Genomic DNA, 12,481 nt, shown 5'->3' on the forward strand with positions numbered 1-12,481 from the left:
AGGGAAACAGGATAACAAATAAACATGGAAACTACTGATCCCGACAATATCCCTCACGGGAATGCCCCAAAACAGCTCAGCTACCATCTTTGTTTCTAGTCTGATCATTTAATCAGAAAACAGATCAGTTCTGCTCATCAGCATCACGTTACTGTGTCCATCCAAAGGCTCAGCTGTTCGTCCTGTAAAGCATGTAGGGTGTGCATCTTCTATTCTTTGGTTGGTTTGGGTTTTTTATGTTTTATATTAACTTGAAGAAGTTGATGTTAATTTTATAGGGAATTTCTCTGGATTATAAAAGTGGGTTGTGTCTTACAGATATGGAATGAAAAGCTTTCAACAATACATTATTATTTGTATATTATGTAGTTATAGGCACACTTGTGTTTTTGTGTGTGCTCTGATGGCCAAGCAATGACATTTCATAGCCAATTTCACTTATGTTTCTTTGTGCAATGACAATAAAATAAATATAAGTCTGCATACATATATAAGGAATGGAATATGAAGACGTTTATGTAAGGTAATGGATTGCTCCATATTCCAAAGTTGATGCATAGATGTGTATATATGGCAGTAGTGTTGATGTGAGAACATAACATGGTTTGTGTCTCATAGTTAGCTCTCCCACACTGGGGAGCTTTCTAACTTGATCTACATGCAATAAAGCATCATTGACTAACCATAACTGTAAACCTGTGCAGTCATTATGTGCAATGAGGCAGTTAAGTTTTCCATCAATATTGAATGTTCCAGTAAAAGCAGCTCATGTGTTTGTCAGAGTGTTAGCTGCCATGTGAATAGACACAATAGTCAGGACAAGGATTCATGTTATAAATGAAATGATTAATTCATTTTTTATCTATTTTATAGTTTTTAGTTTAATCCCTTTATTAAGAATTTGTATCGGACCTATTTTGGTATTTCAGTGTGAAAAATTTACTATTCGTAATTTATAATAGTACATTTTACAGACTTCATCACCAGGTCTGTTAAACTTGGTGATGGAGCACAGAACTGATAGCTTCAAGGCTGTTTTGTGAGTTTTTTCACACTGCCTGATTTGTCCTTGAATCACTTTCTTGTCAGTGACGTGTTTTTGACCTCTTGCTCCTGACATGATGGGGCCACATCAGTGCCTGAGTGGATGGTTAACACACTGCAGCAATAGATGCAGGAACGGGGAAGAGGGGGCCAGCAGGACAGACAGACCCAGGAAATAAGCATGATGATGATGATGATGATGATACAGTCATTCTCAGCTTCTAGCAGGATATCTGTTGTATTTGGAAATAAAACCTGGTGCTCTCATGAACCACTTCCTCGTGTTTTCCAAATGTAACAGTGTTCTGGGTTTTCTGCTGCAGCTGTACAGAAAACAAGTTAAACTCTCTGAATATGTGAGATTGAAACATGGAGAATTGTAGAGAGCATAGTACTGGTTCCTCTTGAATAGATGAGCTGGACTTTGTTCTGGAGACAAACTCACTCTGACGTCTCTGAGTCGTAAACAGGGAATGCAGATGTGTTGTTTTAAGCAGAGGTTTATATCAAGGTAAGACTTTTAGAACTAAACAACAAAACATAACACATTTAAATGTTCTGTGGCTGATTGATTTTCAGTGTTAGCCTGGCCAGCTGAAAGCTTTGTCTGTTTTCCATCAACATCCCCTTTTATTGTTGCTAAAGCTTCATTAGCAGCTGGCTGCAGCACATTAAGATGTTGGACTGTGATATTATTGCCTCCAGCTCTCTGACCTTTAGCATCTGTTCCTCTAGAACACGGGTCCCCAAGCTACGGCCCGCGGGCTGGATCCGGCCCGCCACATCATTTGGTCCGGCCCCCTGAACAATGCCGGATCTGGCCCGCCTCCTCGTACCAGAGAGCATTCAGTGTTTTTTTTCATATATTGTATTTTCCGGTTTATATGTGGATTTTTCTTCAACCACCAGGGGGGCTCTTGAGCAGATGTGAAACTTACTTTCCCTCAATGGAATGTATACTAGTCAGTCCCAGTCACCGTTTCAGTCACGGTTTTTTCCATTTGCATTCTGGGTAAGGTTTCTTTCTCCAAAAACGAAGACCGGCCCCCGACCAGAAAAAGGAACAGCTATGTGGCCCTCGCAGGAAAAAGTTTGGGGACCCCTGCTCTAGAATGTTTTGTCTTTCAAACTGAGTATTTATGACAGCTAACAATAACAACCAACAAACCTGATATTCCAAACACTGCTTTACTTTATTATGATTGAATGATTGAATTGATCATTCCTTGTTTCCAAATATGCTGCCAGTGAGCAGGAGAAAAGCTGCTGAATGATTCTGTTATTTCTGACACCTCTCTGACCACTGTGGGCTCATCTGCGTGATCTTTAACTGTACAGATAACATTGAGCTCTTTCACTGACATGTTGGAAGATTTTGTCAGGTAATGTGCTTAAAAAAAAACCCCAACAAAAAACCAAAAAAGCCTTTAGAAGTGGGAACATTACAAATGTTATCTAAGTGGATCCCTTTAATAAAAATGTCCCTCGTTTTGTTTTCTGTTGATTAAATAATTACATTTGTAAATTCCCTGTAGTTTGTGCACAGACAACAGAGTGTAGTGCAGGTGTAAGTAAGCAGGGGAAGGCTAGATTGCAAATTCTAGGTGGTGGTATAATTAATATGCTAATAATATTATGACTTATTAAATTTAGTTCAGGTCATTTTTAAAATGCTGATTCAATCAAATATAGTAGTAGGAGTAGTCATCTTGCGATCGGAAGGTTGTAGGTTTCATTCCAGCTTCCTCCTGCCACATGCCCCAAATTGCCTACCAATCTGCGTATTGGTGTATAAATGTTTGTGAGTGCGAATGGGTGAATGAGACTCTAGTGCAAAGTGCTTTGAGTGGTCAAAATGATTGGACAAAGCACTATATAAGCTCAGTCCATTTAATTTTGTTCTGTTTCTGCTAACATTTTTCGGTGCTTTATCACTGTGTCCATGTCGTTCCGGAAATCTTGAGATTCCATTTAAATTATTCTCCTAGCTGCAGTTCTGTTCCTCTCATTTCTGTTCTTTTCTTAGCATTTACTTTGTAGTTTCCATATTAAATGTTCAGATGGATAAAACGATCTGCCCCTCTGCTATTTTTGTCATAGCCATTCTATTTTTAACTAAAACTAAATCTTTCATGAGATATTTTCACAGCTGAAACAACCTTTGATTGTCAAATAGGAAACAGGCTCATATTTCTTTAGGGCCCTGCTGAGACCGAAGGATTCTGGTCGAGTTCAGTTGCTCAAATTCATTTAGCTGGCAGGTTTGGCAAATTAAACATTACTTGAAAATTCTGAAAGAAAAGGTTTACAGCGAGACAGAGTGTTGTAAGAAGGACACAGATTGACACAAAGTAACTTGAAATATGGATTTGATTGCTAGTGCAGTGGTTTCAATAGCTGCTACATCTAATCATGGAGAAGATTACTTCCTTATCAAAGTGCTGGAATCTGTTTGGAGAGCCATGGGAAGCAGCCAGTGAACACTGATCCCAGCACTCACAGGAAACACAGCATTCCTTTGGCCAGACAGAGATGGAAGTTTGGGATATGAGCCAGACTACACTGTGTGTGTGTGTGTGTGTGCGTGTGTGTGTGTGTGTGTGTGCGTGTGCGTGTGTGCGTGCGCGTGTGTGTGTTTATAAGTGTCATGTACTTATGCACCACTTGGGCAGTACAGAATGTTGATGCTTGTCTCTGTACTTCTCTGAAATACATTGTTGTCCTCAGTGGAGCGGTGTGGCTGAAAACCAGGCCAGCCCCCCCCCCCGGCCTTACATAACAAAGAAATCGCAGCTTTTCAAACTTTTAGAACATCAGTCCAGGTCCTTTTGTCCTCATTTGTTTGTTCCAGCATGTTCTTTTATGCCTTATAAATTGTTCCTGTTGTACTGTAGTGACAGCAATGGAGGACAGCTTAGTGTCAGAAATGGGACGATGTCAGATTCACAATAAGACAAACTTTTTACTTTTTAATGAATGAATATAGCCGCAAACAGACACCTACAGACAGCTATATATTTAGTAATAAAAGTATGATTCTCTGTTAGCAGGGTAGCAAACCTCTAACCCAACTAGCTCACCAGGCCTAACTGGAAACATTTGGTGTTTGCTTGTTATTTTTGTGTGCGTGAGTGTGTGCGTGTTTGTGTTTTCCTTTCTTTGTCATGAACATCTTCATTTTTAGGCTTTAAAGAAATGTAGGGTTTTTGTGTTTTCTTTTTAATTAAAAACCTAGCATTTTATTAAAAAAACAAAACACCGAAGCTGCTAGCATATCAAAAATGATTTATTCTCTTCTTGATAATCAGCAGAAAACTAATTGCTGGCATTACAGGCCTATAATGATAGACCTGATTTTTTTCATGTTTTATTTTTATGAATTTTATGAATATTTGGTGATGAGCTCCAAGTGTTGGAGATTTGAAAGCTTCCTTTTCATCACTATAATCATAATGAAACTCACATGTACCAAGATGAACCTATTAGCTGGATTTTATGTTAAGATGTTTTCCTTTGTTCAAAATTTCAGTTTAGGTAAATATTGAGACTTGGTGTGAAGCCAAGAGTCAGCCGATGTAACGTGAGACAGCTTTTTAAAAATTATTTCTATGTCTTTGTTTCTGGTTTTCCCCCCAAAACAGATTTCTGGCATTCCTTCAACATGCTGTAAAATTTCGCAACATGGAGTGTTGTGCTGCACTATATTGGGACTGAATGCTAATTAGCCTACTCTACTTCTGATGGCCTATAAAAAGGCAACAGAGCCTCTGAAGGCTACTGAGGGAATGATTTGTTCAGTTGGATAAATACTCATCCAACTGAACAGATTCAGTTGGATGTGTTTATTTACAGATGTTTGTAATGCTGGGTAGAGTGGGACACGCTACACATAACAAGTGGGATGTTAGAACCAGGAACAAAACAGAACATGTGGGGATGTGCAAGGAGACCAGCTGAGTTCAAAAGGTCAGCATTTAAATGATTTCATTACATTTTTTTCCAGTTTTATTGTCGGTCTGAAATATCAAACAATGATACATTGAATATGCCCTGCGACAGACTGGCGACCTGTCCAGGGTGTACCCCGCCTCTCGCCCGTAATGTTAGCTGGAGATAGGTGCCAGCAACCCACCTGACCCCTCTAAGGGACAAGGGTGCACAGAAAATGGATGGATGGATGGATGGATAAATGGATACATTGAACAGATTTCTGTTTCAGTTAATCTTTTACCCTAAATATTATTTATGAAATCAGGTTCTGAAGAAAAGGAATTTAATTAATGCTCAGATAGTACAGCACACATTTAGCTGCTGGTCCTGGTATGCTTGTTTGATCCATTAGTGGTGGATTCACAATTTACAAAAGAAAATCAATATTCAGTTTCTACAACTGACCTATTTTGGACACAATTCTGTATTACTCTTAATGTAAAATATAAACCAATAAACATAACATCATTATTGTTGAGTGAGTTGAGTAGAGTACAGCCATTTTAAGTTTAAAATGGTCTTTGACTAATCTTGGAATTTTTCCTGGCTTTCTTCACAAACCGATAAAGGCAAGCAAATATTATAAAACATTAAAACATTTTATTTCCTAAACTTATTTATTTATTTAATTTTTTTTCACGTGTCCTGAGCTCACAGATGTATTGTGTGTTCTGTGGACGTCCCTTTTCTCCAGGTGCTCTGCAGAATGTTTGACTGCCTGCAGGGGGCACCACAGGTGGAGGTAGGTCTTCAAGCATGGCTTGATGATTTAACTGCCGTTATCTGCCTTGACCTGTCCTGTGTTATCTGGGGCGTCAGGCTGTGGGTGTGGGAGGGAACCGGTCCTTAGAAAGATGAGCAGCACAGAACATGAAGAACAAATCTCAGCTGTTGTCCCAGAGAGTGTTTTATTTTGAAAACATTAATTAATTCATATTATAGATTCATAAACCTCAAAGTTATTACCACCAATTATTTGATCTATTAAAATCAGTTCAGTTTCATGTACTGTAGTCCTTCCTAATCAGTCCTTTGTGGATTACTTGACAGAACTCAAAAAATGCAATATTAATATCAAATTATCTGCCATCATTTTAGAGAAGGTTAAAACCAGTCAAACAAAACAGGCAGCAAATATTTTAACTTTAAGAACTTTAACTTTAAGGAATGTTAAATAAGTTAGAACTTAGGCATGTACACAAAGCCCAGCACAATGTTTATTTCATAAGAAACATTTCTATTTTATCCCTCAAGTACCACTGTGAAGTTGTAAAATATCATGATTAGAAAAAACTTTACATCTTCAACCAAACAGATTGAATAAAAAGCTTTAAACTAGTGAGAAAATCAAAACTAGCCTTTAGGGCCTCCTCAGTGATTTTTCAAACTTAAAGAACCATCAGTGGACATTTACTTGACCATAACAAAGTACACACAGTTCCAACAATAACTAATGAGCTGCTTCTTCTGCAAATAAAAATAAAGATGAGTGGAGTCTGGTCATTATGTGTCCAGCTACAAATTTTCTCAAAATATAGTTAAAACAGACCATAATTAATATCTTTGTTTGTACCGTATTATGTGGGGGGATATTGATCACGTGAGCTACACCATAACTGTACATATGGCCCCGCTTTAATGAGTGGTTTGAGGAAAAGACGAGATTATCAGACAGAAAATATTTTTTAAACTGTAAAATTAAATGGCAAATTGTTAAATAAAAAGGATAACTGGGGAGTTTTATCATCCAGTATTTTTTATGGTCAAATGGTAAAATGATTTGTTTTATGACAGCAATATCCTGGGTGGGTGCATCCTGCACATGTTACCACTCTATCATAGGGCCACACAGGACAGACGACCCCATGCTCAACAGATTTAAACCTGAGAGCAGGGGAAAAGCCACAGAGATCAGAGAGAACATGCAGACTCTATGCAGAAAGGGCCCCATACGTTTTGCTCCAGGGCTAGACTTAAAACCACACAGTACTTTTAAAAATACTCTCCAGGAACTGCTTCATCCAGAACCAAGTGAGGGCTGTGTGACGTGTGCTTCTCCCTCACAGCCAGCTGCATGGACTGGTGCTTTAAAGTAAATTAATCAGTCTGCAGAAAATACTTTTAATACTGACACATTGTTGTGTTTGAAATGTCACTAAACAGCTTCAGTGTAATATTTAATGCACAGGATGCTGTGAATGCTGTTAAAAAAAACATCACTTCCTCCTTATACTGTATTCTAAAAATAACTATTTGTTGCAGCTCCCAGAATCCTTCATGAAAAAAGTTGAATTTCTGTATTGTGCGTATGCTGTTGTTAAGTTGTAATGTTTTATGTTCTGTGTAAGTAAATGAGATGTGTTTAGAGAACTAATACTGACCTTACAGGTTTGCTTTGTTTCTCTACATTCTGAATCCACTGTTAGAACCTGTGAGGAGCTGCACTGATCAGAGCCTGATGGGGAGGTGATGGATACATATTCATGACTGAGGCATCTCTGTGGAAATTATATGTACCATCAAATATATTTTATTTCATAACTTTTTTCATAATAATATTAGGCTGTAGCAGTGTTCACTAATAGATTCTGTTGGTTTTCTAAAATGGCGAAGTCATTTAAAGCATTTCTAGCGTGAGCTCACAGCTTTTTAAGGTGAAAAACACAAACAGTTCAGGTCACAGGGTAACTTCAGCTTCAACATTCCTCTACCAACTTACATTGGATCAGCTGGTTGTGGCACACTGGTAGGTGACTTCAGTTTTCCTTTCCGGAGCGTTTGATAGGTGGCAGTGAGAGGTCCGTCAGAGTGAGGAACAACCAGAGATTTTTTATTTTACTAGAATTTGAAATTTGAAATTTATTTCGAACATGATACAAATATAAAAAGTAATATAGTACACAATAAGAAAAGTGAATAGAAAAGAAGAAAAGAAAAAAAAATACAGATATCTGTTTCAGTTAACATATGCTCAAAATGGGTAGGAAGAAGTAAAAACTTATTTTCAATACAGAGTATGAGGAAAGGGCTGCAGTCAGGGTTCTATTATTGATTTCATGATGTCTTTCATTTTTACTTTGTTCCTTTTGAGTTGCCACAGCAGCGCCCCCTTTAACAGTTAGTGGCCTAGTCAAAGAGCTGGCCCTGACAATAATATTAATGTGAAAGAAAATTATTTTACTGCAACTTATTTTACTGCAACTCCTCAAAGTGGAGAGTGAATCCACTTCCAGGATGAGTTAAGGGCGAGTTCCAGTTTTAAGATGTAGCAGTAGTCATGGTTCTGATGCAGAAGTAAAAGCACAATTTATTTTACTCCCATTTTTTGGCTCTAGAGGAGGAAAAGTGGTGAAAACTGATTGCAGTCAGCTAGGCTTCTTTAAAATGTTGTTACAGAATAGAAAGTGGCTTTTTTTTCTGATCTTTTAATGCTCCAGATTTGTCTGTTTTTTTATTGTATCAGCGATCAAAACACATTAAGGAAAAATGTCCCAGTTTTGACCACTTGCTGATTGATTGGTCCATACGAAATACTCAAAAGACTAAAACACTTGATTTCTGTAACCCTGTTTATAGATGCTTTTCAAACATTTGCTCGTCACCTGCATACTGCACTTGCTTACTGGCACTTGTTGCACTTGCTTCTTCCTTGTTCAGTGAAATCAGTTCTAATATAATAATGCAAAATTTATTAAGTATTTCTATTTATTATGTTCATTTAATGCCAATTTTACAACAAACATATCATTTATAACATTTCTCAGGCTACACTAAGGACACTGGCTCAATCTGGACCCTTGGATGTTAAACAATGAAACTTTGTTTAAACCACAACCAAAATCTCTGGATCCTGTCAGCTTCATGAAAGCTGGAAAAAATTAGACTTTAATCAACACAGTTAATTAGAATTTTACAGCAGGCCTTTGGTACTGTGCAGTGACATGTTTCATCATAATGACCCAACCAGACCTGAATGGTTCCCACTATGCAGTGAACTGAGTCCCATGATAAAGGAGATTGCTCTGGTAAAGACTGTTGACCTCTAGCATGCAAGCTGGAGAGAAATGATCCCAGACGCCTGTCACATACAACACTTCTTTCATGACATTTATGGTACAAAAAACTCTGTGGAATCATAAATGTGGCTGTTCATATTCAGAGAACAATATAGATATGACATTAAACTATCATAGCAAGTAAGCAGCAGAATGTTTTAGCTTCAGGAAACATGCATGAAAAATGTAAAGAAGTTGCATTTGTCAAACTTTTTTAACTCTACTAGTCACAAAACATAAGCTTATTGGTCGCTTTTAGCTGCGCCTTTTAATTCCTTGTTAACCAAAATAACAAATCAGTCAATCACATATCTGAGTTCATTTAGGCATCTGCGTGGTGCAGATCAAAGTTCAAAGTAAGCATCAGAGAAGAGTGAAGAGAGAAATATGCTGTGTGTAGTTATTAGATAAAGAATCTTTCTTGACCTCATCCAGTGGAGCGCACAGAGGATTTCATTGCGGTGGCTGTGAAACTTTCAGTCTCACCAGTTTTTTGTGATTCCATGATTGCAAAAATTCACGCAAAATCAACAGATCTCTGCGATACCGCATCATTCTGAGTTTAGTGCTATTTGAAGCAAAAATGGTTAAAAACATAAAGTTTAAGTGATGGCAAACTCCAACCTTCAGGTGGTAACATTTCTTTTACTACACTGCTTCCTCAGCATTACTTGATGTAAAGTTATAGAAATTTATTGATATTGCGAGTAACAAAAGCTGAGCTATTTAATTTCTTTAACAGCGGAACGTTTTGGTCAGATTTACATCTGCTGCAAAACCTGTAACATTTCAGAAAAAGAACATTAGTTCAATATTACAGTGATGCTTGGTGGCTGCTTTGCTGTTCATAACCCACTTGAACCATGTAGTGCTCTCTACTATGGACACAAATTGCAGTCATATATTTGTCCTTGTAAATCAGACCATGTAGTTGTGACTTGAGGTTTTTATTGACTCCAGTGGCCTTTATTTGAGTGAGGTCAGACAGGAGAGTGGGTCATGACAGAGGGGGAAGACATGCAGTAATCATCAGAACCTGTGACGGCGCATCGAGGACCGAGGCTGGTTACCTGGGTTGTGCTTTACCCCTGCGCCACCGCAGCTCCCTGTGACTTGAGTTTTATAGCCTTATAAAATAAAATAAAATGTCTGAGAATTTCTGATTTATCCTTGAATATCTGAATATGTAATGTGCTTATGAATATGTAGTTGCAAATACACTTTGCCAACTGCTAATCTGAAATGTATGAAATTTTATCTTTGTACATCCATGCATAAGAATTTATGTGTGTAAAAAAAAAACTGAAAAAGATTTTTCTTGTAAAACATATTTACTCAAGTTACATTATTTTTTTGTCAAGGTCTATTTACAGAAACAAAGCAAAAAACTTTGTAAGACTCAAGTTCCCTCACCTGTGTGCAAGTACAACTTTTACCTGGATTCTCCTTCCTCTCAGCCAATGAGGCAGTGCTGTAAACCAGAAATATAACAGTCTGCTGAGGTCTGATGCAGGCCAGCACCAGCCCTGAACAGGGAGAGAGGAAGACAAGAGGAAGGCTAGTCAGGAACTTTCATCAGCGAACGCTGTTTTTAAAGCTTAAACAAAAAATTGTCCCACACACAGAAAGATGGCAGTGTTGAGTGAAGATGTTCTTCATCTGAACTGAGACAGAACAAGTGCTGCCTCCTTGCGAGAACATTACCATATTCAAATTGTCCCTGACTTACATCTTGCAGAGTTGTGTCTTTTTGTTCTGCACAGTGTTGGTGTGTGTGGAGGTCAGTTTGACATGGAGGGCTGTGGGGTAGTGTGCGTAGGTGTGTGGTATGATCTTGTGGATAGTTGGCAATGGTGCAGTAAGGACCAGACATAATAGAGCTGTTGTCGACATGGATCCAGGCAGCGGTGGCTGAAAAGTCAGTTGGCCGGTTGATGGATCTCTGTGGAATTTATCTACCAAACATTGCTCATATTTCAAAGGACTTGATTTCATACTCCAAACTAAGCAGAGCGTTGTGAGACAAGAATCAGGGTTTAAGAAAGTGAAAATAATCAACACCATCCAACTTCATGTGTCTAAAATTTACCCCTAATGACAAATATCTTGGTTTTAACAACAATGACAAAAAATATTCTGCTGTATCTATTTAAATAAATTATGCAACTGGTTGCCTTAATTTTTTTTATGCTTATCAGTCAAGACCCAAAAGTATACATTTTTCCTATATTTCGTTAACATAAAGACTTGTTTTTCATGTGATTTCAGAATAGTCAGTATAGCACACTGTAATGACAAAGTGAAAACATATTTTCAAGCACTTTGTAAATTCATAAAAAATTTAAGCATTTAATATCATAAATACAAAAGTATTCACACCCTTTTGAATGAAGAAGTGAGGTCAGGTACATCTTACATCCATACTTATAATATTTCTGAAACTAGATTGTAGTCCACCTTTATCATTTTCACTTGATTGGATATAATTTTGAATGGGACGTTTGTCCTGATAAGGTCCCACAGTCAACACTTTACATCAGAGGAGAAACCAAACAGTGGAGTCAGAGGAATGTCATGTAGGAATGTCATTAACTGGTTTATGTCAAAGCAGAAATCTGTGGAAGAATAAGAACCAGGTCCAGCAGTACTGAACACTGTGGTCTCCTTTACTGGAAATGGGAGATGGGCCTTGGTCAGAGGTGACCACGAACACGCCATAGTCATTAGGGCAGAGAGAAAGGAGAACCACCCATACAGTCAAACTTCACTAACACTCTTCACCAATCCACCAATCAGGGGTTTACGGTAGAGAGGCAAGAGGGAAAACACTCTGTGTTGAAAGGTAAAGGTCAGTTTGATTAAATATTACCAGGTGACACCTTACAGATTGTCAAGCTAGAACAAATACAGTTATTATCTGCACTGATTAGTCCAAAGCAGACATTTCTGGGCTGGACTCCTAACATATGTTAAGATGAAATCAGCCAAATATAGATCACAGTCACACAGGAAAATGAGACTTAAATCTATCTGTGTACCTGAAAAGATAACCTGCTTATTCTGCCCATTCAACCTGACTGATCCTGAGCCCAGAGAGAAGGCTGGGAGAAAATCCCCTAAAACCAAGACAGCCGAGACTTCTGGTGGACGCGGAGCAAGATAGCAGCATAAGATCGAGCTCCCTTGTCGAAGAAACAAAAAGCCTCCCTAAAGCAAAGAAATTAATTAAAACACGATTTGAATCAGAAATGCCCAAAGAACACGACTCCGAATTTGAGCAAATGGAAGAAGAAAGCTGGGGACCGGTAATATATATATACAGAGGAAAGCCGTTGTAGTGGATGTAGCAATACCAAGTGACCACAACATCAGGAAAAAGGAGCACGAGAAAC

General features: G+C 38.1%; 1 protein-coding gene across 2 annotated transcripts in view; it reads left to right on the top strand.

The window, feature by feature from the left end:
* LOC103131740 (breast cancer anti-estrogen resistance protein 1-like) overlaps window positions 1-12,481 on the top strand; it is a 59,030-nt gene that overhangs the window by 6,411 nt on the left and 40,138 nt on the right. The window contains exon 2 of one of the 2 annotated variants that reach the window (XM_007543451.2): window positions 5,729-5,776. The exons of the other annotated variant lie outside the window; for it this stretch is intronic. Coding sequence (XP_007543513.2) covers window positions 5,729-5,776 — 48 coding nt within the window. The remainder of the gene's footprint in view (window positions 1-5,728; window positions 5,777-12,481) is intronic. 2 annotated transcript variants of the gene reach the window in all.

The sequence above is a fragment of the Poecilia formosa genome, unplaced genomic scaffold (assembly GCF_000485575.1).
Source record: "Poecilia formosa unplaced genomic scaffold, Poecilia_formosa-5.1.2 Scaffold827, whole genome shotgun sequence".
In the NCBI taxonomy this organism is placed as follows: Eukaryota; Metazoa; Chordata; class Actinopteri; order Cyprinodontiformes; family Poeciliidae; genus Poecilia; species Poecilia formosa.